The 25,602-nt window shown below is 38.5% G+C and overlaps 1 protein-coding gene across 1 annotated transcript; it reads right to left on the reverse strand.

Annotated features, from left to right (window-relative positions):
* Positions 1–22,979: 22,979 nt before the first annotated feature.
* LOC125470291 (uncharacterized mitochondrial protein AtMg00810-like) lies at positions 22,980–23,683 on the reverse strand. The gene is made up of 2 exons (XM_048569133.1): positions 23,231–23,683; positions 22,980–23,078 (listed from the first exon to the last, which is right to left on the reverse strand). The coding sequence occupies exons 1-2, from the start codon at positions 23,681–23,683 to the stop codon at positions 22,980–22,982; spliced, it is 552 nt and encodes a 183-aa protein (XP_048425090.1).
* Positions 23,684–25,602: the final 1,919 nt, after the last annotated feature.

The raw sequence follows: 25,602 nt of genomic DNA on the forward strand, positions 1-25,602 counted from the left end.
GGACAGAGTCTAGACAAAATGCGGCTTTCTAGTTTCTTGCTTGTTTGAGAGCAAAGTGGGATGTCTTTTGATTGATTGGTTAAGTGTCTTTGTCTTCGATGTCCCTTTCTATTTTTATAGACGATTTAACTTAACTATCCAAGCTTCGCCCTTTTGCTGATGGCTTTCGGAAGGTGATGAGTCATCACTTATTTACTCATCCATGCCCTTGAAAAGTGCTTTTTGCTGGGGTGAGCTACCTTCTGTCACCCATCACTTCTCACATAGGCATGTGGCCTATGCCTTGCTGAAATGGTTTTAAATTCTCCTGGGCTGCTTGCTTGCCCGAGCCCAATCTCTCATTTTACTTTTGCATTCATTGGGCCTCCATCATCATAAAGCCCAATGTCAAATTTCCACCCAAACAGGTTGTATTTCAATTCTTCCTTTCGTTTTCTTCCTTGCAGTCAAAGGAGTGCACCTGAGTTGTATTTACGACATGACAAAAGTATTGTTCTCTATCGGTATTTTTCTGGGATCGCTATTTTTGCTTCTTTGTTACACCCATCGTATTAGTTCGGCAAGTGCTAGCACCAGCGCCGAATCAAAGGCTTCAACTTCAGGACGAGAATATTTGGATTGGAATTGAGGATTTGGATTATGAAGGAAGAAGGGTTTATGTCATGGTTTCTTATTGGGGCTGGTTGTTGGATTTACCCACTAGATAGAGCCGCAGTAGCACATGGATACACAGTCATCGTCCTGTTAATAAGTTATGTCATGAGCTCTTGATGGAATGACTAACAAAAGTATGAAAGTGTCATAAAATTCACATTTTAGGTATGAAAGTGGGATGAAAAAAATTATGTATAAAAATTGAAATTATACAATATTTGAGGATAGTAAAGTGAGAATCACTCTATAAAAAAGTTAAGATTAAAATTGGGTTTGGAAAAGAGAAAAAAAGTTGTTTTTTTCTCAAAATCGTGGGTCATTGGTAACAGAAAGCAGAAGTAGCTCAAACCATAGTTGCTTCCATTCAAAGCACTCTTTTCTAATATAATTTGTCTATTTATTCGCATTCATCTATATCAAGTATCTTTTTCTTTTTATATTTGTTTATATTTGGAGTGCATGATACTTTTTAAAGGGTGTAAATTTTATCTACAATTTTAGTCTTCCTAGCATTATCCTTCTTTTTAAGGAATCTTATAAAAAGGTTCATTTTCACTTTACTATCTTTAAGCAACGTTCTACCCAAAAAAAAAAAAGAAAAAAAAAAGTAAAGCTATTTCCTTTATTGCAAGTCCAGTCGAGGTGATTTTTTTCAAAGCATGTTATAAAGAAAGCTGAGGCTAAAATTAGGTTTGAAAAGTGAAAAAAATCTATTTTTTCTCAAAATCATGGGTCATCATTGGCAACATAAAGCAAAAGCAGCTCAGACTATGGTCCCTTCCATTGAAAGCGCTCTTTCTAATATATTTGGACTCTATTAGCATCCATTTATAGTATTTGCTTTAACAAATAATTTAGAGAACTGTTATTAGCACTCTACATATCTCATTCTATACTCTTCACAAGTGTATTTTCTTTCTAATTATAGAAAGTTCGGAGTGCTTTGGGTGCCAACAACAATTTCCATAATGTATAGCATTCTATTTTGGGATCTGTTATTGGCTTTGCACTTCTATCAAGTATCTTTTTCTTTTTATATTTCTATATATTTGGAGTGCATGATTTTTTTAGAGAGTGCCAATAATGCCACTAATATCTTTGCGAAAATTTCATTCATATCAGCAAAGTTCTTGGATCCTCTTTAATGGCTTCTGACTCCCCTTTTTGTAGGTGAATGACTAATCTATAGGGTTCCTAAGGAATCTTTAATTGTGGCTTGGTCTTCTCTCCCCTTTCTCCTGACCTAACTGCAACATTCCATTTTGGTGTAAGATAACGAAACGCGGCTGTTCACGTGAAGACTGGGTTGCGCCTCATTCTCGACGCGCTACTTTTCCATGTCAGTTTTACACAAGTCTTACTTTTGGTAGCGCGTCCCTTGGCTTTCTTGCATTGGTTTTCTGCTTGAGTTAGGAAGGGAAAGTCTGCTTCTCTCTTCATTAAATGCATGTCTCGCTAGGCTTTCACATGACTCTAAGGGTCAGGGCTTGGTTCTTCCCTAACTAAGTTGGTTAGCTTGCTAGGTAGGAAATTTGGCTAGTTCTCTTTCAAACTTACTCACGTGGAATACAATGGTTATAAGCTTGGACTTTTGGGCTCCCAAGTAACCCAAAGTCTTCCAAAGTCTTTACTCCATGTAGGTCCAATGAAATTCTGTAACCATCCACACCACAATTCACTTGACAAACCTCATATATGTGACTTAGGCTTATCTTAGCAGGAATAGTGATTAGCATGATAAAGCTATTTACTGTTGTTGTTATAAACATATTTATCACAATTACAAAGATCACAATTACAAAGAAATGAAGTAATAAATAATAATTCAATTTGACAGATCAGGTAGAGAACAAAATTCTAAAAAAGCATCAAAGTGCCTCATAGGCTTTCAAATTTAAATTTAATGTTTAAATTTAACATCTCATTTGGATGAGTTAGGCATAAAACAACCGCACAAACAAAAGTAAAGATAGCTTTATCATTTCATGTATAAAAAAAATAAAAAATAAATAAAAAAAAATTAAAGTTCACTTGAGGTGATTTCTTTTTAGGGTAATGCTAGGCAGATTAAATTTTATAAATTAAATTACATGAAAATTGATGATTGAATTATTATTCAAGCGTTGATAAATGTGCTTATTCTTATTGATAACACATTATTTAATTTACAAATTTTATCTATAAATTTAGTCTCGTAGCATTAGCCTTCTTTTTAAGGAATCTTATCAAAAATGTTATTTCACTTCACTATCCTTAAGTATTGTTCTACCCAAAAAAACAAAAAAGAAGTAAATTTATTTCCTTTATTGCAAGTCCAATCGAGGTGATTTTTTTTCCAAAGCAATTTATAAAGAAAGCTATGGCTAAAATTAGGTTTGAAAATGAGAAAAGAAAATGTTTTTTTTCTTCTCAAAATCTTGGGTCATCAGCAACATAAAGCAAAAGCATCTCAGACGATAGTCCTTCCATTGAAAGCACTCTTTCTAATATATTTGGACTTTATTCACATGTATTTATAGTATTTGCTTCAATAAATAATTTAGGGAGCTATTATTAGCATTTCACAAATTTTATTTTACACTTTTCACAAGTGTATTTTTCTTTCTAATTATAGAAAGTTTGGAGTGTAAAATGAGATTTTTAGAGTATCATTAACAATTCCTATAATTTATAGCATTATATTCTGGGAATTGTTGTTGGCTTTGCACTTCTGTCAAGTATCCTTTTTTTATTATTTTTTATTTTATATATATTTCTATATATTTGGAGTGCATGATATTTTTTTTAGAGAGTGAATATAACGCCACTGATACCTCTGCGAAAATCTCATTCATATCAACAGATGCGTTTTACCACAATAGTGAAAAACAATCATGTTTATGCACTCTGGTGCGGGTTCGATCCCACCGATTCTTGTCTTTCTAACAACTAATTATTTAATCCACTAACGTAATCGTTCAACCCCATACAATACATGATCGGCCTTGCCTCTCACAGTCCACACTTGTTTTTGCATTAATCATACAACCTAAAATCTACATATGTAATTAATTTACTTAATGTTTAATAAAATGGTAGAGAATAATTAAATCCCACTCATGCCAAGAGGGTAGTGTTACATAATTAAGTAGTATCTTTGTTCAGTGGCTGTTGTGATTGTGTGGATTTCAAATCGTCTACACTTATTTTGTGTGTGATTTTTATGTGAGTTCTATCATTGATTAACATGTGTCCATAAACATAATCGTCCTTAACTTTATTGTCATAAACTTAACACGTGTCAATCAATGATGAGGTTACGAAAATACCACATACAAAATGAGTGCAGAAGCTTTGAATTCGATTGTATAAGTCTCATGCTTAATGATAATTCAATATTATCCAGCATAGGCAATTATTAGTTCAGGTAAATTACTTCTCATCTACTTCTAATCTTTACTTAATTTACGCGTAATGCTTGTCATACATGTTTTCTAGTTTCTCTTAGTTATTGCCTACCGAAACGTTTGATCTGATTGTTCTTAGCTGCGATTCAGATTGATTTGGGATCAAACGGTTTCTAGTCTAAGGCTTGGAAAATTCTTGGACAGAGTCACAGAGAACTAAGGAGCTACTAGCAATTTTCCACTTGCAATGTGAATGCGTTGTGGTATATTTGATTAAATAACGAGTTTAGCATAAAGCCCTCGTCCATACAAAACAAAGCTAAATCCTTTATTGCCAAAGAAAGTCCACATGCTCTATCGTTTCTTGTTAGAAAAAAAATGGGCAAGCTCACTTGTGGTTAATTTTTTTTTTCTAAAGCATCTTTAGAAAAAAAAAGCTGGGGTTAAAATTGGGTTTGGAAAAGAGAAAAAAGAATATATTTTTATTTCTCAAAATCGTTGGTTATTGGCATAAGAAAGCAGAAACTGTTAACCAAAATAGATTATACAATTAAAACACAAAAGAAGGAGTGATAAACTTGATTCCCGTTGTAATCATATGCTCAAGCAAGGAAGGTGAAGGGCACAACAAAACCAAGATCTTCTGCAAACACCTAGCCAAATACAACTACTGTATGGGAAGCATTATGTTTTGTGTTCTACGGCTTGTAGGGACCGGTGTTTTTATATATGTCAAAAGCTAGGGTTTCCATCCATAAGGAAACCTAAACTTACTTTCTTAGCCTCCAAGTCAAGTATCATAATCATATTCAATTAAGGATTCCATCAATCCTATTTCCAATATAAGACACCTTATATAGGATTGATATCCTTAAGAGATCAAATCACAATCAACATTATTCTCCAATATTACATTCCTATTACATGTAGTAGACCACTTAAAGGTTGATTTGTATTGGATAAATCCAACATTCTCCCACTTGGTCTACAAAATGTAATATTCACATTTATACTTGAGATTGGAGACTAATGTCACTTTAGTGGCCATCTAACAGGGATTACATCTCATCCTTAATGCAATTTCTGTCAAATGCATTTCTTAACATGGAACTAACAAGGTTGTAAGGTTGACACTACCCAAAACCTTCATAATCACACATGCTAAGATCCTCATTCACATGAAACACAAATTATGATCAAGAGATGAAATTTTAAACCAAAAACCAAAATGTCTTACTTTATATCATCTCAAGTCCAGCTTATGCTTCTTCAAAGCCCTAAATCTGCTAACGCAGATATCCTTCATCTAATGAAACCAATATAACCTTCAGGTGTGAATACATCTCCAAAATAATCATGCATCACTTTCATTAGACCAATAATAACACAAACAATGTTTGTGGCCAACGGACACAACTGAAAATATCAAATAGGCACATGTCCAAGTAAAATATCCCAAAACTTCATAAAACAAATTAATTCAACACTTGTGAGAAAGATGAAATAACATGTTTTTGACACTGATCTATGCACCGTACCAGTTATTTTCATGGTGAATTCCAACATCTGCGGGCAGATGGAAATCCTCACAACTGAGGCAGTGCACAAACCATGACATGCCATTTAATATGCAATTTGATAACAACTTGATATCCAGTATAAATTTCATCAAATAATTGACTAGCACATGAAAAATGTGACTAAATGAATCCAACTGGAATTGGAGTTAAACTGAATACATGGATTCTATACATACCTTATAGGTCATTTGCAAATGTAAGGCAGTACTAACACAAAACTCAAACTCCCACTGATCTGCAACATCGTTACTTATTTTGCAAAACAATACTTAAATCAATACTTTTGAAAATATGCCTTCGAGGATAGCCTTACTCAGTTAATGAATGCATATTAACTCAATGAAAGGTACAAGTAAGCATGAAAGCATTCACCACTGTTACACAAAAACATGCATCCAACGACCACCTTATATGTATTAATAATTCCACATTTATGGTAAGTCCTTATGAACCCCAAAATTCTTTATAAAGATTAACAAATAATCAATCAAGGAATTCAAATGATTGCCAATAACAAAAAAATGTGCACATATACGAAGTATCCATTCATGCGACTTAAACATATTATTGTCATTCGAGTTGTCAACCAAAACACAAATTCATGGAAGATAGAATAACGCTTTAATAGATTCATGCAAGTCTACTTAATGCTCAAAATTTTAAAACAACTCCCACTAAGTAGAGTTTATACTTGCAAATAAGTTAATGAGTGTGAAGCCCAATTTTCGTTCACTAATTCTCCCACTTGGGCAAACACTCTTTCAAAGATGTACCTAAATAAAATTGCTTTATATTTTAGACATTATAACCAACATGACGTTGTCAAACAGAATTTCAGCAACGAGTTACACTTACTTTAGAATTTATCATAATTAATTTATAAGCTTGATTGCAATCAAAATTGTAAATATCAAAATAGACATACTAATCTTCACAAAATAAAAATATAGAGGCATTTTGGGTCAAAATTGTAGTTTAAAGTGACTTCTCAAAAAACCAATGCAAGTTGCCAGTAAAACTGTCTATACGAGCATGGGTTACAAGTAAATTCACCATAATCAAGACACGCAATCTGCCAGAAAAATTATGTTCATCTATCATGAATCTAAATGTCTCTAACAAATTCAATTTCATGTTATTTCAATTTCAAGTCCAAAAGAATCTCAAGTAATCAAATTTCATCCTCTAAGCAAACATCACAGTTCAAATTGAAAATATTTATAAGCATTATACTTAAACAATACGTACCTTAGCATTCCTTGATTAGCCTTCATGGGTTCAATACGTATTTTGTATCAACAAGTCTCATAAACAGACACAAAAATAAGTCATGATGCAACTAATTTCCATGCCTTAAACCACATCCTATAATGGGGCTCATGGTAGAAAATATTTGGAATTGAAGACATGGTACTTTATTCCCCAATAAATTTCATGAAACTAGATTAATTTACACCTGCGGGCAAGAAAATTAACAAGTTTCTAGTACTAGATTTTATGTCACAAGAGTACCTTCATGAAAAACTTCAACACCTATGGGCAGATGAAGATTTTCACAACTTCTGTGAAATAAAACTCATACTATGCCATCTTAATTAAACTAAAAGAAGTAATCCACACTTGTGGGCAAGACGATTATCCCTTTTATTCTAATTAAGATCTAATGTTGACCGAAGTAACTCAAAAACACAGTTCCATCATAACTAAGCTGATGCGACTTGCTTAGTTGAAAATATGTTTATCAACTCCGTCATGAAACAATACAAAAGTCACATGGATTAATTAACTGTAAGTGACAAAATTATGATAACCTGATTCGAGTCTTGCCAACAAGTAGCACTAATTCCTTCATGACTCCCTTTGACATTAAATTAATCTCAAGAAACCAGACAACATACTTGAAAGAGATTAGTTACATATAGAACAAGTTTTATTCCACCACAAGAATGTCAATACTTATCATTATGGAGTCTATTACTTAAAATAAAAATATTTTATGTAATGTGAAAGAATAATACATCCCTTTAATTTAAAAGCTAAATCACTCAAAATTTTTCTTAAGTTAAATGGGTTCCTTTCATTTTATATATTTCTTTCCGTAGTACAACACTACTAACATACCATTAAAATCATGCATTAGCTTTGTAAATACCAAATTAAATAAAAGGAACAACCAAAATTATTTTCTTCCATAGAAAACATCTCCAATGTATGCCCTACATCAGCCTTGAAAAGTTTCTTTTCTTCTCCCCTTATGACACATAAAAATTTACTAATCAAGGCATTGTTTAAATTCTTTAGGCATAGGAAAAACCACAAACAATAATACATGTTTTAAGAAATTCTCTTTTTGTAAGGTTTCTCTACATTCTCTATGTCTCAACCGCACCTAGGGTTTCTAGAGTTCAACTTGCATGTTCTTTGGAGTTCAAATCTCGTGGGGCGGCTTGATTCGTTTCTAGCAGTGGGTTTTTTTATTTGCTATGATACATGGATGATGTAATAAATTCCTCCACATCCCATTTTGAGCTAACGGAGGAAGAAGAACGTGAGGTCGTGGTTGGAGGATGGGGATTGTTGTATTTCCTAGTATCTTCTGGTGGGCTAACTACTTGTGCATAAGAATTACAACAAAGAGGCCTTTATGTCCTTCCTCAAGAATTTATGGTGTCCTAGAGTTGATGTTACCATTCGGGCCCTCAATGGCGATCGTTTCCTTTTTGCCTTTCCGACGGATGAGAATTGTAAAACAGTTCTCTATGGGGGTCCGTGGACTTTCAAGAAGATGATGCTCCTTATTGCTCTTGTTAAGGACGGTGATATTCCCCAACATGTCACTTTACGGCATCAAGTTTTCTGGGTTCAAGTGTTCGGCATCCCTTTGGTCTTTATAACTACGGAGATGGGTAAAGTACTTGGTGAGAGTCTGGGTTTGCTGGTAAAGGTGGACCAAAACTGAAATGGGGATTTTCTAGGTGATTTTCTTCATATTAAAGTGGGCATTGATGTTTTCCAACCATTGCGAAGAGTCTTCAAAGTTCGTCTTCCGACGGGGGATCTTATGTCGATTGATTTATTATATGAGAGGCTCACAGCCTATTGTTTCTTATGTGGCTGTTTTGATCATACTAGTTTGGGATGCCAACGTTATACTACGGGACGTATTGATGCTTCCAAAGCATCGTATAGGCCATGGCTTCAGGCTAAAGTCAAACGTGTAGTAAGAAAGAATCTGCGAGGGCACCGGTTTGGCTTGGGTGATGAAGATGCTTCAATGGAGTTTGAGGTGGATCACCCACCTCCAGATCCAGTAGTTCCGGTGTAATCTCTGCTAGGTAGCGTCCCCTGCCCGAAAGAGACTGATTCAGCCCATGATATGTATATGCATGATGATCTCAGCCCGAACCATGATTCTCGAAGGACTATTGCAGCATATCCTTTTTCAAACAGGGAAGGTTCCCCCATAGATTTTCCTCCTGTCATCACGAATTTGACTCTCGATGTTATTGTTGCTAAATTGGAGAAGTTGGGCCCTACTTCCTCGCCCATTAGGGTCTATTCCCTTGAAGCCAACCCAGCATGGAAAAATGGTGTTGAGCACTTTTCTTTAAATAGTCCACTAGGCCTCCTTAGTAGCCATGTCTCTTTAGCCTAAGCTGCTTTGGGGCAAACCTTCTTAGGCCCGAATTTTGAGTCCGACCCAGACCCATTCAACTTAAATCATATCATCAGACAAATAATCAGATCCCCTTCACACATTTTTGGAAACAGTCAAATAGGAGTTAGACGTGAATTCCATGGCAAATATGGTGGTGCTAGATCACGGCGATCTGCATCCCCAAGTCCTGATGTTGGCTTTAAACATTCTCGTTCTGCAATTTTGGAGGATAGCTTGGTGTCACCCAAACGCCCGTGCATCTTGCTTCCATCCCAATCTGATTTTTTGTCATCAGCAAAAGTTACGAATGGACAACCCTGTAGAATTTTAGCTTGTAAGGAACTCAGAGAAGTAGAAAAATATCTTCTTATTTCATTATTCACAATAATGCATTTACAACAATATATATATAGACACCAATACAAGAGTAAAAATAACCCTAACATTTACAACTAATTACACACTGCCCTTGTCTAACTAACTCCAGCTATACAGCTACTACTATTAGACTCTTTACACCCCCTCAAGCTGAGACTTGGTGCATGAAAGGTGCCAAGAGGAAGCTTGGACCGAAGAAAACAGAACCTGTGCTTGGATAGAGACTTGGTGTGTAAGTCAGCAAGTTGATCATGGCTACAAACATAGAAAACCTTAACCAACCGAGCCAAGACAAGTTCCCGAATATAATGATAATCTACCTCAACATGCTTTGTCTGAGCATGGAAAACAGGATTTGAAGCAAGAGAGATCGCAGAGATATTATCACACCAAATGACAGGAACTTTAGACAGAGAAAGATGAATATCAGAAAACACCTTGCAGATCCAAGTAAGTTCAGCTGCAGTATGAGCTAAAGAACGGTATTCAGCCTCTGTTGAGGATCGGGCAACAGTTGGTTGCTTTTTAGCAGTCCAACTAATTAAATTCGCACCCAGAAAAACACAAAAGCCACTGGTAGATCTCCGATCATAAGTACAACCAGCCCAATCAGCATCAGAATAGGCAGTGAGATCTAAAGAACCCTTTTTAAACCAGATACCCTGTGTAAGAGTACCTTTGAGAAATCGAAGAATACGTTTGGCAGCCTGCATATGTTGTTCCCTGGGAGCATGCATGAATTGAGAGACTTGATTGACAGGAAAGGAGAGATCAGGTCTGGTCCAGGTAAGATACTGTAAGCCACCCACGATAGACCTATATTCGATGGGATTAGAGAGTAAAGGACCATTGTGATCAAGCTTTGAAGCACCAAGAGGGGTAACACAAGGTTTGGCACCTGCCATATTAGTCTTGTGAAGAAGATCAAGGAGATATTTACCCTGATGCATGAAAAGACCTTCAGAGGTACGATGAACCTCTAAACCCAAGAAATAATGAAGGGGGCCAAGATCCTTAACAGGAAATACTTGACTGAGCTTGTGAATAAATTGCTGACAAAGATTGGTATTGGGACCAGTCACAAGAATGTCATCGACATAGACCAACACAAAAACTGGAACTGATGATTGCAGAACAAACAGGGAAGCATCAGAAGAGGATTGTGTAAAACCAAATGTGTGTAGGGCTTGGAACAGTTTCTCGAACCAAGCTCGGGGAGCTTGTTTTAATCCGTATAGAGATTTGTGGAGTTTACACACATGATTAGGAAGATGAGAATCAATAAAACCAGGTGGTTGACTCATAAAGACATCTTCCTTTAGGTCCCCATGTAAAAATGCATTGCTAATGTCCAATTGATTTAAAAACCAATCAAATTGGACAGCCAGAGTTAATAGAATCCGAATGGTAACTGGCTTGGCTACTGGACTAAAGGTGTCTTGATAATCAACACCCTCTTGCTGATGAAAACCTTTAGCTACGAGACGAGCTTTATACCTATCAACTGTGCCATCAGGTTTTCTCTTAATCCTGAACACCCATTTACAACCCATAATGTTCTGAGAAGAAGATGGAGGAACCAAGTGCCAAGTACCAGTGAGTTGAAGAGCATTAAACTCTTCTTGCATAGCCTGTCTCCAGTGTGCATATTTGGAAGCTTGGAGGTAGGTAGAAGGAATAAAGTCGACATCCAGAGGTAATGGATGTTTGGTTGCAGAATAAGCTTTGGGTTTGAAAATACCAGCCTTAGATCGAGTGAGCATAGGATGAGCGTTAATAGCATCTGAAGATGGTGCAAGAATAGGGGCAGGGTTGGACAAGGGAACAGGAGAAGAAACAGGTGCAATGGAGGAAGGCACAGATGATGGAAGAGAGGAACTGGAAGAGGAAGAGAGATCGGGAGATGGCTGAGGAATGGAGAAGTGCAAATCGAAAATGGCAGAGGAAGAGGGACTTGGGTGTGGAGCAGACACGGAAGACAGGTGATGAAAAGGAAAATGAGTTTCATTGAATTGCACATGGCGAGAGATATAGATGCGCTGAGTATCAAGAGCAAGACACCTATATCCCTTGTGCTGCAGACTATATCCCAGAAAAACACATGCTTTACTCTTGCCTTCTAACTTGGAGGAAACGTATGGCTTCAACCACGGATAACAGGAGCAACCAAAAACCTTTAACTTGGAGTAGTCTGGAGAAAACTTGAATAAAATTTCCCATGGAGAACTATGCAAACTAGAAATAGGCAGGTGATTGATAAGGTAGATGGCAGTAGAGAAGGCTTCAACCCAATACAAATGAGGAACTTTAGATGCTACTAATAAAGTCTGAGCTGTCTCAACTAAATGACGGTGCTTTCGTTCGACACAACCATTTTGCTCAGGCGTGTTGGGACAACTGAGCTGATGAGATATACCATGAGCTTGAAGAAAAGATGTAAAGTGATTGCTAGTAAATTCACCCCCTGAGTCAGACCTCAAACACTTGATTTTATTGCCAACAGAAGTTTCAACATAGTTTTTAAACACAACAAAAATGGAATATACATCAGATTTGGCCTTTAAGGGAAAGAACCAAGTATATTTGCTATGATCATCCACAATTAGAAGGTAGTATTTGTAACCAGAAACAGAAACAACCGGAGCAGGGCCCCAAACATCACAATGTAGCAAGCTTAAGCTAGTAGTTGAAAATGAAGTAGATGAGGAAAACGGAAGCTTGTGATTCTTAGCAACTGCACAGTCAGGGCAGAAGAAGTTAACAGATTGCTTCCCTTGCAAAGCAAGGTTATTGGTAGACAGAACTCGCTTGAAGATGGAGAAAGCTGGGTGCCCCAGGCGACTGTGCCAAATATTCACAGAAGCTTTAGTACAGACTAATGCACGAGATGGCAAGGAAGATGAAGAGAAAGAAGCAGGAATACCTTGAAGATGATAGAAACCATTTCTAACTGGTCTCCGCAAAAGCATCTTCCCCGTAGAACGATCCTTAACAACGGAGCCATTGGAATTCAAAGTCAAAGAGCATGAATTATCTTTGAGAAATTGATATGCAGAGAGTAAATTGTGCTTCATTTGCGGAACATGTAAAACATTGTTTAATTTGAAAGAAGCATGATCAGTATTTAAGGATGTGCTGCCAGTATGGTGAATGGACAAACCTTTGCCATCGCCGATATAGACCTTATCATCACCAGTATAAGGAGTAGGAGAGGTAATATTGGAGATATCATGAGTGATGTGAGAGGTAGCGCCAGAATCAAGAATCCAAAAGGGAGATGGTTTGGATGCATACTGAGTGTACATAGCTGCGAGTCTGAAAAATCACCAGAGATCTGAGCGAACGCGAAAGGCGGAAGTCGGTGGCGTGAGGATCGAAAAGTCACCAAGGCCGGAAGGCGGTGGCGATTGATACCATGTAGAATCTTAGCTTGTAAGGAACTCAGAGAAGTAGAAAAATATCTTCTTATTTCATTATTCACAATAATGCATTTACAACAATATATATATAGACACCAATACAAGAGTAAAAATAACCCTAACATTTACAACTAATTACACACTGCCCTTGTCTAACTAACTCCAGCTATACAGCTACTACTATTAGACTCTTTAAACCCCACCAGAAGCCATGACTTGCATCGCTTGGAATTGCCGGGGGCTGGAGAACGACCTAGTAGTTCAAGCTCTAGAAATCCTTACTTTCAAGCAAGCTCCCCCAACTTCTCTTTCTGAGCGAAATGAAGTGTGATCGAAAGATAATAGATTATGTAAAGTTATGATTGAGTTTTGATCATTGTTATGATGTTCCTAGCGATGGGTGCTCTGGGTGCATCGCATTGTTTTGGAGGGATGAAATACCATTAAGACCTTTGATGGCATCGGCTCATTTCATCGATGCTGAAATTTGATGGATTGGTGACGCGGTGCATTGCGGAATTACTGGCTTTTATGGCTTTGCAGCAACTTCAAAATGGCACAAGTCCTAGGACCTGTTACTGTCACTCAGTAGTTTGAGTTTAAGTTCCCTTCCCTGGCTCATTTTTGGGGATTTTAATGAAGTACTACTTGCTTCTGAAAAATGCGGTGGAAGAGTTCGTAATGCCTCTCAAATGCAAGGGTTTCGAGATGTAATAGTCTATTGCAGTTTACTGACTTGGGATTTTCTAGTGAGATATTCACTTGGGCTAACTCCATTACAAGATGCAATCTTGATCGATGTTTAGCTACTGCAAGCTGGATGCCGCTTTTTGGACACTCAGAGGTAACACACTTGAACCCCTTAAGCTCGGATCATGTTCCTATTTTACTTCAAATTCGTCAGGGTCCTATTTCTAGTGTTTGCAAGCACAAAATGTTCCGGTTTAAGGTGGCTTGGATTTAATTGGAAGATTGTTCCCTGGTAATCACGGATGGGTGGTCTAAGCAGGACATTGGTACCCTTGTATTCAGGGCCTGTGAAAAAATAAAATCGGTACGGGTTAAGTTGCTAAAATGGAAAACTTCCCTCACATCCGTTAAGGAAGAGATACGAGCTGTCAAAGAACAAGTGAAAGTCTTATTTAAACAGCCTTCGGATTCGGAGGCCTGGGATTTAGGTCGCTCCCTCCACCAAAAGCTTGAATCTTTTCTTTCTCAAGAGGAACTACATTGGAGACAACATGGTAAGTTGCCATGGCTGCGTGATAGGGATAAGAACACTCACTACTTTCATCAAAAGGCCTCTAATTGTAAAAGAAAAAATAGTATTAAAGGATTATTTGATGGAAATGGTATTTTGCATACGGATGTAGGGTCTATATAGCAGATTGTTCAAGATTATTTTGGTAACATGTTTTCCTCGAATGGGAATACGAGGTTCTCTGATATGCTTGACTTGGTTCCTAACCGTGTTACTACAGATATGAACTAGATTTTGTTAGCCCCATATACAGATGATGAGATCAGGGAAGCTCTTTTTCAGATGGACCCTTACACGACCCCGGGCCCGGATGATATGTCCCCATTGTTTTTCCAAAAGTTTTGGGATATTGTAGGTGTAGATGTTGTCTTTGCAGTTCGACCATTTTTGTCCTCTGGTTGTGTGCTTCGCCAATTAAATTACACGTTGGTCTCCCTCATTCCCAAAGTCCCTGAGTCGCAGCACATGTCTCAACTCAGCCGATTGCACTGTGTAATGTGTTATATAAAATTAGTGGGAAGGTTATAATTAATCGGCTAAAGGGTATTATGGACTCTATTATTTCATATCAGCATGGTGCCTTTGTGCCGAGTTGCCTTATTTCAGATAACTCTATTGTGGCTTCGGAAATGAGTCTTACTAGCCTCATTACAAATTACGAGCAGCGTGGGTGTATTCATGGTGTATCTATCTATCGTGGAGCTCCGAGTATCACTTATTTATTGTTTACTGATGACAGTTTTCTATTCTTCCGTGCTTCATTTCTGGAATGTGGGTACCTTAAGCATATTCTCGGGCTTTATAAGAGGGCGTCGGGGCAGTGTGTTAATTTTCATAAATGTGCGGTTTCCTTTAGCCCCAATATGCGCTGTGAGGTTCATGATCAAATGGTGGCCTACTTGGGGGGTCTCCCGAGTTGATGTTCATGATCGTTATTTAGGGCTTTCTGTTGTTCTGGATCGTAAGTGTACGAAATATTTTGCTTATATCAAAGACTGTTTATGGAAAAAATTAAAAAGGTGGAAGGATAGACTTTTGAGTGCAGCGGGGAAGGAAATCCTCATCAAAATGGTAGGGCAATCTCTAATGAATTGTTTCCTCCTTCTGAAGTCTTTCTGTGAAGACCTTCAGCGCATTCTCTGTCGTTTCTGGTGGGGCGATAATGAGTCCTCTAGGAACATCCATTGGCTCTCATAGGACAATATGCGCCACCCAAAGAAGGAAGGGGGTCTTGGAGACTTCTTCAAAATCCATGTTCTCTAGCATCTCACTTGCTCAAAGCCAAATACTTCTCGCATAACACCTTTTGGATAGCGTAATTGGGAGCCTCACCGTCAATTTGTTGGTGAGGCATTCTGGAAGCTCGGGCCATACTTGAGCGTGGTTCTAGATGGTGAATAGGGGATGGACGATCAATTCGTATCTGGCATGATCGATGGCTTGATCAGCCTCATCTATTTAGGCCATTTTCTGCGGCCCCTAAGAATTGTAATGTTGAATGGGTGTCTTCCTTGATTCTTCAAGATAAAGCTTCATAGGATATGGATCTTATCAGCTCTTTATTTCCTCCCTGTGAGGCTGCCTTGATTCTATTAACCCCACTAAGTATCCATCTACCTACAGATCGCCTAATGTGGCATTACGATTCTAAGGGTCTATTTTCGGTTAAAAGTGCCTATAATGTGGCTATCTTGTTGCGTGATGATGCGTCCTCGTCTAGTCAAAGTTCTCTGACTACATCTACTTGGAGTAAATTATGGAAAGCTTCGGCCCCAGGTAAGGTCAAAATTTATGCTTGGAAAGTTTGTAGAAATATTCTGCCCACTCGTTCGAGTTTGGAAAAGAAGGGGTTGGCGGTGGACAATATTTGTGTTTTTTTTAGTTTCTCTTTGGAGTTGGCGCTACATGTGTTCAATGTTTGTCCATTTACTCAAGCTGTGTTTTCTTCTCCCACTTGGATTTGGGTCAGAGACCTTTGGCAGATGCTTCCTTTTGGGACTAGTTTTTCGTGGTTATCAATTCCCTTTCTCCCGCCCATTGTAACTTATTCTCGATGCTACTTTACTCAATATGGTGTGCGAGAAATGCTCTGTTATGGGATGGCAAGCTTGAAAGTCCAGCCATGGTACATCATGAGGCAAACCTTTAGTTAAAGGCCTACGATAATGTTCAGATTTTGCCTCGAACCTCGTCTGTGCCTGTGTTGTGTTGCTAGTCTCTTACTCACGTGGGTTGAATTAAAGTTAACGTTGATGGTGCTTTTTGTGCTGCGTCTTAGTTCAGGGGAATTGGCGTGGTTTTTCGTGATGAAGTCGGTAGCTATGATGGAGGCTTCTTTCGTAGAGTTTCTCATGTCAATACCCTCTATTTGGTTGAGTTGTTAGCTGCACGAGAGGGTCTTTTTTGGGCCATGCAATGGAATATGCAGCATATTGTGCTAGAGAGTGACTCCTTGCAACTTGTCCAGGCAGTTGGGAACTTGCAAAAGGGTTCATCTTCTATGAATTTACTAGTGGATGACGTCCAGGAGAGTCTCTGAGGCTTCGATTCCTCCAAAATTTATCATATTCACCGTTCCGCCAATGGTGCGACTCATAGATTAGCCAAGTTGGCCTTAGATTTTCCTTCTAGCTTTCATTTTTTTTAGGAACGCTCATAAATTATTCAGGGTATCCTCTCGGATGATTGTTTGTTATCTCCTTGACATTAATAAAATAGCTATCATTTCTTTCAAAAAATAAAATGGAAATCAGAGGCAATAAAGATTTGGGTTTAAGAAGTACTTCCAAAAATTTTCCGTGAGGCATTTAAGGGGGTGCTTAGTGTCCCCTTGTCGCCTGTCCACCCTGAAAGTAGCGACTGGAGCTGCTGGGGCCAACCAATAGGCTCACTCATGCGCATTACTAACGAAAAGCCATGAACAAACAAGACATGTATGCACTTTTATATGCATGCATCTTGGCATGTCTTAAAAATTCTACTTTTCCCTCGTTCTGTATGCCACTTATATGCATATAAGAATTAATCATGTTCAAAACATATATTTTCTCTTTGTTTTGATAACCAGGTTTAAAACTTAATAGTCAAAACTAACCATATGCATGATCAACTAATTAATTCATAATTGACATAGATAATGATCAATATTGTTTGCTTTGATAAGAGACTATACTGAGCTTGCTGACTTCATAGTCTTCCTTGGCAAGATTTGTACAGAAGTATATATTTGTATATGCTTACAAAATTAACAACAATAGTTAGCTTAAATAGTTGTATCTATCACTAAATCAATTCAACCAAAAACATTGGTATGAATATCGAAATAGAAAGCTTAAATCATGCCATATTCTTCCAGTCATAATTAATTTAATAAAGATGGCCAAACTGATCCAATCTTTCTTTATGAGAACTGAAACGGTAAAGAAACTTGAAGTTAATAACCATATGATTGAGTTAGTTAGAGGTTGTTAGTGAGAGTATTTGGGTCTTTTGCAATAGGCCTAATGACTATAAAAAGGAAGTGGTAGAGATCATTTCCTATTAAGTTGTATTCGACTATTATGATAAATGCAGAGAGCATTTCCTTTATCTTCTTTCCTTGTTCATCTTTTTGCCATTGTTTCTTTCTTTAATCCTTCATAGATTCATAGGTTAACATGGTATTTCAATGTAGTTAACATGGTATCAGAGCCACCAAGCTCACACCATGGATTCTGGTGGTTTTTCTTCGAAGTAGTTTACATTTTCTTTTCCTTCCTAGTTTAGTTTCTCTTCAAATTTCCATTAGATTTTCAGTGCTTCACGCGATTGTTCTAGGTTGATTTTTCTGTGATTGTTAGGATCGCAATTGCGATTCTTCTTGGGTTGATTTTCGATGCTCCGTTATGTTCGCCAGTTTGCAACGATGTTGTTGCGCTACGAGAGAGCCTTCGCAGTCATGGTTCAATGATTTTTGGTTCTTGAATTGGGGATTTTTCATATTTTCATCAAGGTCTTCAATGGCTTGGGTCCACTCTGGTTTAGGTTTATGCAACTAAGAGTAGAGTTTGCTTTCTTTGCACTAGTTGATTCACTGCTTCTTCTTTATGTTCTCTTGCTGATGAAAGGTAAGTGTGCGTGTTGCTCATCTGGGTAACTGCCGCAAAGTTGTTGGGTGAAAATGATCACATGGATTAGTTGACATCAGAGGGTATATTAGTTGTTAATAAAATCCATACCTCAATCTCTATTTGGTATGTTGTAATTCTCGAAGGATCACATCTGGGTCATCGATTTATGAAAGTTTTAACCTATGTGCAGCCTAAGTGTTTAACGAAATGTCCAGCTCAAAAGTTTTATGTGATGGTTAAGTTTCTTAGTTACTTGCTTTGATTCTTTTTAGTATTGCGTAAATCAATTAGTCTCTGTTATGGGAAAGAAGCCATTTAAGTTGAGACGTTGAGATTTAAAAGCATGAAATCATCTTTCTAGTTCGTCTTTTCTGGGTTCTTCAAGTTGTTTATGATATTTGGGTTCAAGATTCTTCATTGCTTCAAGATCAATGTTTGTCATGGACTTCATTTGGTTGGCTAGATTTTCAAACTATGAACTTGTGCAATTTTTATGGTGTCCAATTTTGTCTCTCTGCCTCACTAAAATTCTACTGTCTCTTTATTGGATTTGAATTGTTCAGAAGCTTATAATAGCCTATAATGTTGATTTCTTGGAGTGTCATTCTCCTTGGTTAATTTTGGTGTCTGGGAAGATTTAGGAAGATATCAGAAGTGTCAATCTCCTTGGTTGATTTGTTTCTTGGAGTGCCATTCTCCTTGGTTGATTTGGGTTCTTGGAGTGTCATTCTCCTTGGTTGATTTAGTGCCAATCTCTATAAAGATTTAGGAAGGGTAATTTGCATATACAGTGAGTGTGTTACTATGGCTTCTCAGTTCAAAGTCGAAAATCTGTTGGGTATGTTAACGATAAAGCTAGATTGTACTTGTGGCTTTCATCATGGTTTCACCAACTGACAAAAGTTGTAGCCTTGTGTGATAATAATGGGGTGAGTAGAGGTTTTGGTCAACAGTTACAAAGGTGTCAGTGGGTGCTTTCTTGTTTGCAGCAGGTTAATTCTTGAAGCATGGCAGATATCTTGCTCTCGCAGTTCCAGATCAATCTCAAATACCTGGCTAGTTTAAACGTCACTTGAATACTCCAAGTTTAGTTTGAGGGGGGAGTAATAACCATATGATTGAGTTAGTTAGAGGTTGTTAGTGAGGGTATTTGGGTTTTGCAATAAGCCTAATGACTATAAAAAGGAAGTTGTAGAGATCATTTTCTATTAAGTTGTATTCGACTATTGTGATAAATACAGAGAGCATTTCCTTCATCTTCTTTCGTTGTTCATCTTTCTGCCATTGTTTCTTTCTTCAATCTTTCATAGATTCATAGGTTAACATGGTATTTCAATGTAGTTAACAGAAATGCTTGAAAATCTTACCATTCAACAAGATTAGTTTACCAGTTTATATGTAATATATTTGAAAGCATAATATGTGATTTCAAGGAGATGAGATTCCCTGCAAGTCGAGTGCATCTTTCACAAGGAGATAAGATATGATTCCCTGCAAGGCTGCACGTGCCTTGGTAGGTGATGTTTATGACTTGTCTTCCATTGGACGATGATGTCTCTGTGTCTTAGCATGGTTCATTGGCTTTATTAGAGCGACGATGGCTTTACTTACTAACAAGCCAGCTTCTGTTCTCCGAAGGTTTGGGTAGGCATGCACCGACCAAATGGGGTAGACAAAATCGTAAGCCCCGTCGGCCTCTGCTCTTTAACCGACATCCATCTTTGATTTTTAATATTTAACTAACACTTGAATTTAGGCTCATAAGGAGCTGGTCATAGAATATGTCTGCACATATCATATTAGTATGCCAATGATATGGAATCACACTTGAATTTAAGACCAAAATTCAGTTTATGTATTTTGTAAAACGACTATACGTATCGTCGAACTTAATAGGTTTTAATTATATAACTAGTCTCTCTGATACCAACTGTTAGCCAAAATAGGTTATACAATTAAAACACAAATGAATGAGTGGCAAACCTGATTCCCGTTGTAATCATGGTACTCGAGCAAGGAGAGTGAAGGGTACGGCAACACCAGGATCTTCTATAAACACCTAGCCAAATACAACTACTCTATGGGAAACATTATGTTGTGTGTTCTAGGGCTTATTGGGACCGGTGTTTTTATATATGCCAAAAGCTAGGGTTTCCATCCATAAAGGAAACCTAAACTTACGTACTTTCTTAACCTCCAAGTCAAGTATCATAATCATATTCTATGAAGGATTTCATCAATCCTATTTCCAATACAAGACATTGTGGAATCTAGTTTCAAAGTATTTCAATTTCATGAAAAGTTCTGAATGTACATGGCAGTATATGCAATCAAGAAAAATGAATGGTTACAAGCAACCATCTTTACATGAAACCCTAGAGACCAGGTAAACCTAGGATACAAGTTTTTCCTTAATTCAAGGTGATTTACATCAAACTCAAGACTAAGATGTAACCAGTAAGTTAAGTTCCTTGAATCAAAGAGAAGAGAAAGCTGGAAAGCAGGAAAGCAAAGCTGGCGGTTAACTTTGTGTATCCATGATTACTTGGAGACTTGTGATGCGAGGTAACATGCTAGGGTTTAGTGACTGGTTCCAACACTTCCTCTCAAGCTGGATCGTGGAGTGTAGTCGAGCCAAGCTTGCTCAGAAGCTGGGGAAACTGGTGAGAGGGTAGAGCCTTGGTGAACAAGTCAACTAATTGGCCATGCTCCGAGTGAATTGAGTTTGAATGACTTCTTTCTGAACTTGAGCTTGTTGGAAATGTGCCCTAAAACCAATCATATGATGATACTTTACGGACATTTCAAACTAATGTAGTTTAAATGCAAAGGGCAAAGATTATTGTTTGAGCCGTCTCATATAAATGTTATATGCTTAAACGATAAGTCCAAGGAATATGTGATTGGAAGAATGCGATCTAAAGAAGTTAGATTCATGAGACCATTCTTTCGTTGACACATCCTAAACGTTCCTGATCATAGGATTGTCAATTGGGCATTGACAATCCGTTAAGATCAGTACGTGCTATGTCTTCTCTCAGGGAGAGTGACTAGTCTCGAGTCATTGGTGTGTGTGACATCAAGACAAGTACGTAGGTGCTCAATAGAGAATGAGTTCACTGAACACGATCAACGAAGAGTTCTCATATTCATGTCACATGAGAACTCATGGTTGGGATAATGCAAATTAGTCTTTTGACCTGAGGCATCACAGTTGTCTTGTGGTTAGGTCCTTAATCTTTGATTATGTCAAAGTCACTCTATCAGGGTGTCCACGGCATCGTTGGGGTTAAGCCACTTAGCCATGGAGGCAAGTGAATGCGCAACAAGGGATCTCTAACCTTCAAACTGTTTGAGGGAGAATACTCTATCATATGATTTAGAATCTCTGGCCAGAGTATGAATGAGATGTTGGAATGCGTTCCAGATCACATTCAAGGTAATCATATAAGTACAAGATTCACATTGGATAGTAGACATGAATAAACTATCAAACCAAACAATGTGGTCAAGAGTATTGTATTAGAGAAAGACCGTATTGCATTTGTAATCCTAAAACTGAATAGGTTCTCCACCTCTTCTGATTAGCTTGGGTAACCATGACATGCTGCTAGGCGTCAACCATGGTTTGTGGAAGCCCTAAAAGTGTATTATCACTAACGGGAGAATTGAAAGTAAGTTTCAATTCACAATCGATTTGAAAGAGTTTGAATCGCCCACTGCCTCGCTAAAAGGAACCTAATGGATCGTACACCGTGTAAGGTAGAGATTGAAGATTCAATGGAGATGAGTAAGAATAATTAAATGGTTTAATTATTTATGGCAAGGATTAATTAATATGATTATTAATCAAACGAATAAGTTCGTTAAAAGACCTCGGGATAGTTTTGGACCTTAAGGCCCAATGGGTTTCGAACGTCAAGTCCATTGACTTAAGTTGTATGACAACTTAATGAATAATGATTCACAAAGGCCCAAATAGCCCAATAAATCCCTAAGGCCGGCCATGTTAGAGAAAGAGTGGGTTTTGACTTATTTACAAGTTTGCCACTCAAATGAATTAAGGTATAAGTGTGACTTAATAGCCAAAATTCATTAAGGGTTGTTTTTGGGGAAATTGGAGAAACACAAACTCTCCTTTCTCTCTAGAAATGGCCGGCCACCTTGAGGATAACATCTAGCAATCTTACTTCCTCAAGGTCACTCATTTCTTCTACAATATACCTTGGTGTGGAGACTTAGAGGTTCTCAATTTTGGGAACTTGGAGAAACCTTTTCATCCATCCAAATCCATGGATCTAAGATGGAAGGAATGAAGGCCCTCTCTTTGGGTGATTAGCCTTTGCTTATGCAAAGAGGAATCTACAAAGGTATTGATTTCTCAACTCACTTTGTTTTGAGTTGAGTCTTGGTTCACCTATCTACTAGGCTTTGAATTTCATGGGTAAATGTTTTGTTTTAAGTGCATACAAGCATGATTCCGCCTTTAATTGTTAATTGCATGCTATTGATGTTGCTTAAATGAACATGTTTTTCACAAATTTTCCTTCAGAGCTTGGATGAAATGGTAATCCACCTCGATGTGCTTGGTTCTTTCAAGAAAAACAGGATTGGCTGCAATGTGCATGGCAACCTGGTTATCACACATAAGAGACATAAGAGCTTGATGAAGCAAACCTAAGTCTGAAACAAGACTTTTAAGCCAAATTAATTCACATGTAGTAGCTGCCATTGCTCGATACTTCGCTTCAACACTAGATCCAGCAATAACCTGTTGTTTCTTACTTTCCATGTCACAAGGTTTCCTTCAACGAAAGTGCAATATCCAATGGTAGATTTTCTATCAATTATACTACATGCCCAGTCTGCATCTGCGTAGGCACTGATTTTTGTGGACTGATTGTTTGACATAAGAATGCCTATGTCCAATGAGGCTTTGAGATAACACAAGATGCGTTTGACAAGTTGAAAATGTTGCATTGTGAGAGCATGCATAAACTGGTTGACTAAGCTAACAGCATCAGTAATGTATGGGCGTGTGATAGTGACATAGAAAAGTTTGCCCACCAACCTTTGGTAATAGCTTATATTGGTGAGAGGTTTTCCAGTCAAGTTGGGTTTCATTTTGCTGTCAATAGGTGTGATGGCAGGCTTGCAATCAATGAGACTAGCCTCAGTGAGTAAATCAACCATGTACTTTCTTTGACCAAGAAATAACCCTTCGTGAGAGATGGTCATCTCAATGCTAGGAAAGTACTTTAATCTCCCAAGATCTTTGATAGCAAATGTGTGGTGTAAGGAATGTTTCAGGGCTTTAATTTCACTCTCATTGTCGCCAGTGATGATCAGATCATTGGCATAAATAAAAATCACAAGTTTACCACTAGAGCCATTTCGAATGAATGAGGAAGAATCGACATTGCTTCTTATGAATCCTGCCCTCTCTGAGACAGAACTTAGCTTAGCATACCATGCCCTCAGAGATTGCTTTAATCCATAGATCGCCTGTCACATCCCAGCCCGAGGCGGATCACTTCTCGGGCCTGCTCCACTACCGTAGCACGATATTGTTCGCTTTGGGCTTACCATTCCCTCACGGTTTTGTTTTTGGAAACTCACGAGCAACTTCCCAGTGGGTCACCCATCATGGGATTGCTTTAGCCCCATTCTCGCTTAACTTCGGAGTTCCGATGGAACTCGAAGCCAGTGAGCTCCCAAAAGGCCTCGTGCTAGGTAGCGATTGGAATATACATTTAAGGATCACTCCCCTGGGCGATGTGGGATGTCACAATCCACCCTCCTTAGGGGCCCGACGTCCTCGTCGGCACACACGCGACCAGGGTTAGGCTCTGATACCAAATTGTTACATGCCAGCCAGGGGTAGATCACTTCTCGGGCCTGCTCCACCACCGTAGCACTATATTGTCCGCTTTGGGCTTACCATTCCCTCACGGTTTTGTTTTTGGAAACTCACGAGCAACTTCCCAGTGGGTCACCCATCATGGGATTGCTCTAGCCCCCTTCTCGCTTAACTTCGGAGTTCCGATGGAACTCGAAGCCAATGAGCTCCCAGCCTCGTGCTAGGTAGAGATTGGAATATACATTTAAGGATCCCCTGGGCGATGTGGGATGTCACAATAGAATTGTCACATCCTGGCCTGGGCGGGACCACTTCCCGGGCCCGAGTCTACTACCGTAGCACGATATTGTCCGCTTTGGGCTTACCATTCCCTCACGGTTTTGTTTTTGGGAACTCACGAGCAACTTCCCAGTGGGTCACCCATCATGGGAGTGCTCTCACGCGCTACTCGCTTAACTTCGAAGTTCCCATGGAACCCGAAGCCAGTGAGCTCCCAAAAGGCCTCGTGCTAGGTAGGGATGGGAATATACATATAAGGATCACTCCCCTGGGCGATGTGGGATGTCACAATCCACCCCCCTTAGGGGTCCGACGTCATCATCGACACACACGCGACCAGGGTTAGGCTCTGATACCAATTTGTCATATCCTGACCCGGACGGGACCACTTCCCGGGCCTGACTCCACTACCGTAGCACGATATTGTCCGCTTTGTGCTTACCATTCCCTCACGGTTTTGTTTTTGGGAAATCACGAGCAACTTCCCAATGGGTCACCCATCATAGGAGTGCTCTCGCGCGCTACTAGCTTAACTTCGAAGTTCCCATGGAACCCGAAGCCAGTGAGATCCCAAAAGGCCTCGTGCTAGGTAGGGATGGGAATATACATATAAGGATCACTCCCCTGGGCGATGTGGGATGTCACATCACCTTGTGTAGCTTACAAACCATTCCTTTTTCCACCTGAATATAACCTGGTAGAGGCTGCATGTAGACTTCTTCTTGAAGTTCCCCATGAAAAAAAGCGTTTTTAACATCCATTTGGTACAAAGACCAACCACAATTGACTATAATAGAGAGCAATACCCTAACAGTGTTCATCTTAGCCATTGGGGCAAAGGTTTCCTTGCAAACAACCTCGAATGTCTGAGTGAAACCACGAGCCACAAGTCTAGCTTTGTGTCTCTCTATTGAACCGTTCACCTTGAGCTTTGTTTTGTAAACCCACCTACTTCCAACAGCCTTCTTTCCTAGAGGCAACTTGATAATGCTCCAAGTGTTATTTTCTTCCAATGCAT

Source organism: the organism of the source record quoted next, unplaced genomic scaffold (genome assembly GCF_019419815.1).
Source record: "Pyrus x bretschneideri cultivar Hongxiangsu unplaced genomic scaffold, Pyrus_bretschneideri_v1 Contig5, whole genome shotgun sequence".
In the NCBI taxonomy this organism is placed as follows: domain Eukaryota; kingdom Viridiplantae; phylum Streptophyta; class Magnoliopsida; order Rosales; family Rosaceae; genus Pyrus; species Pyrus x bretschneideri.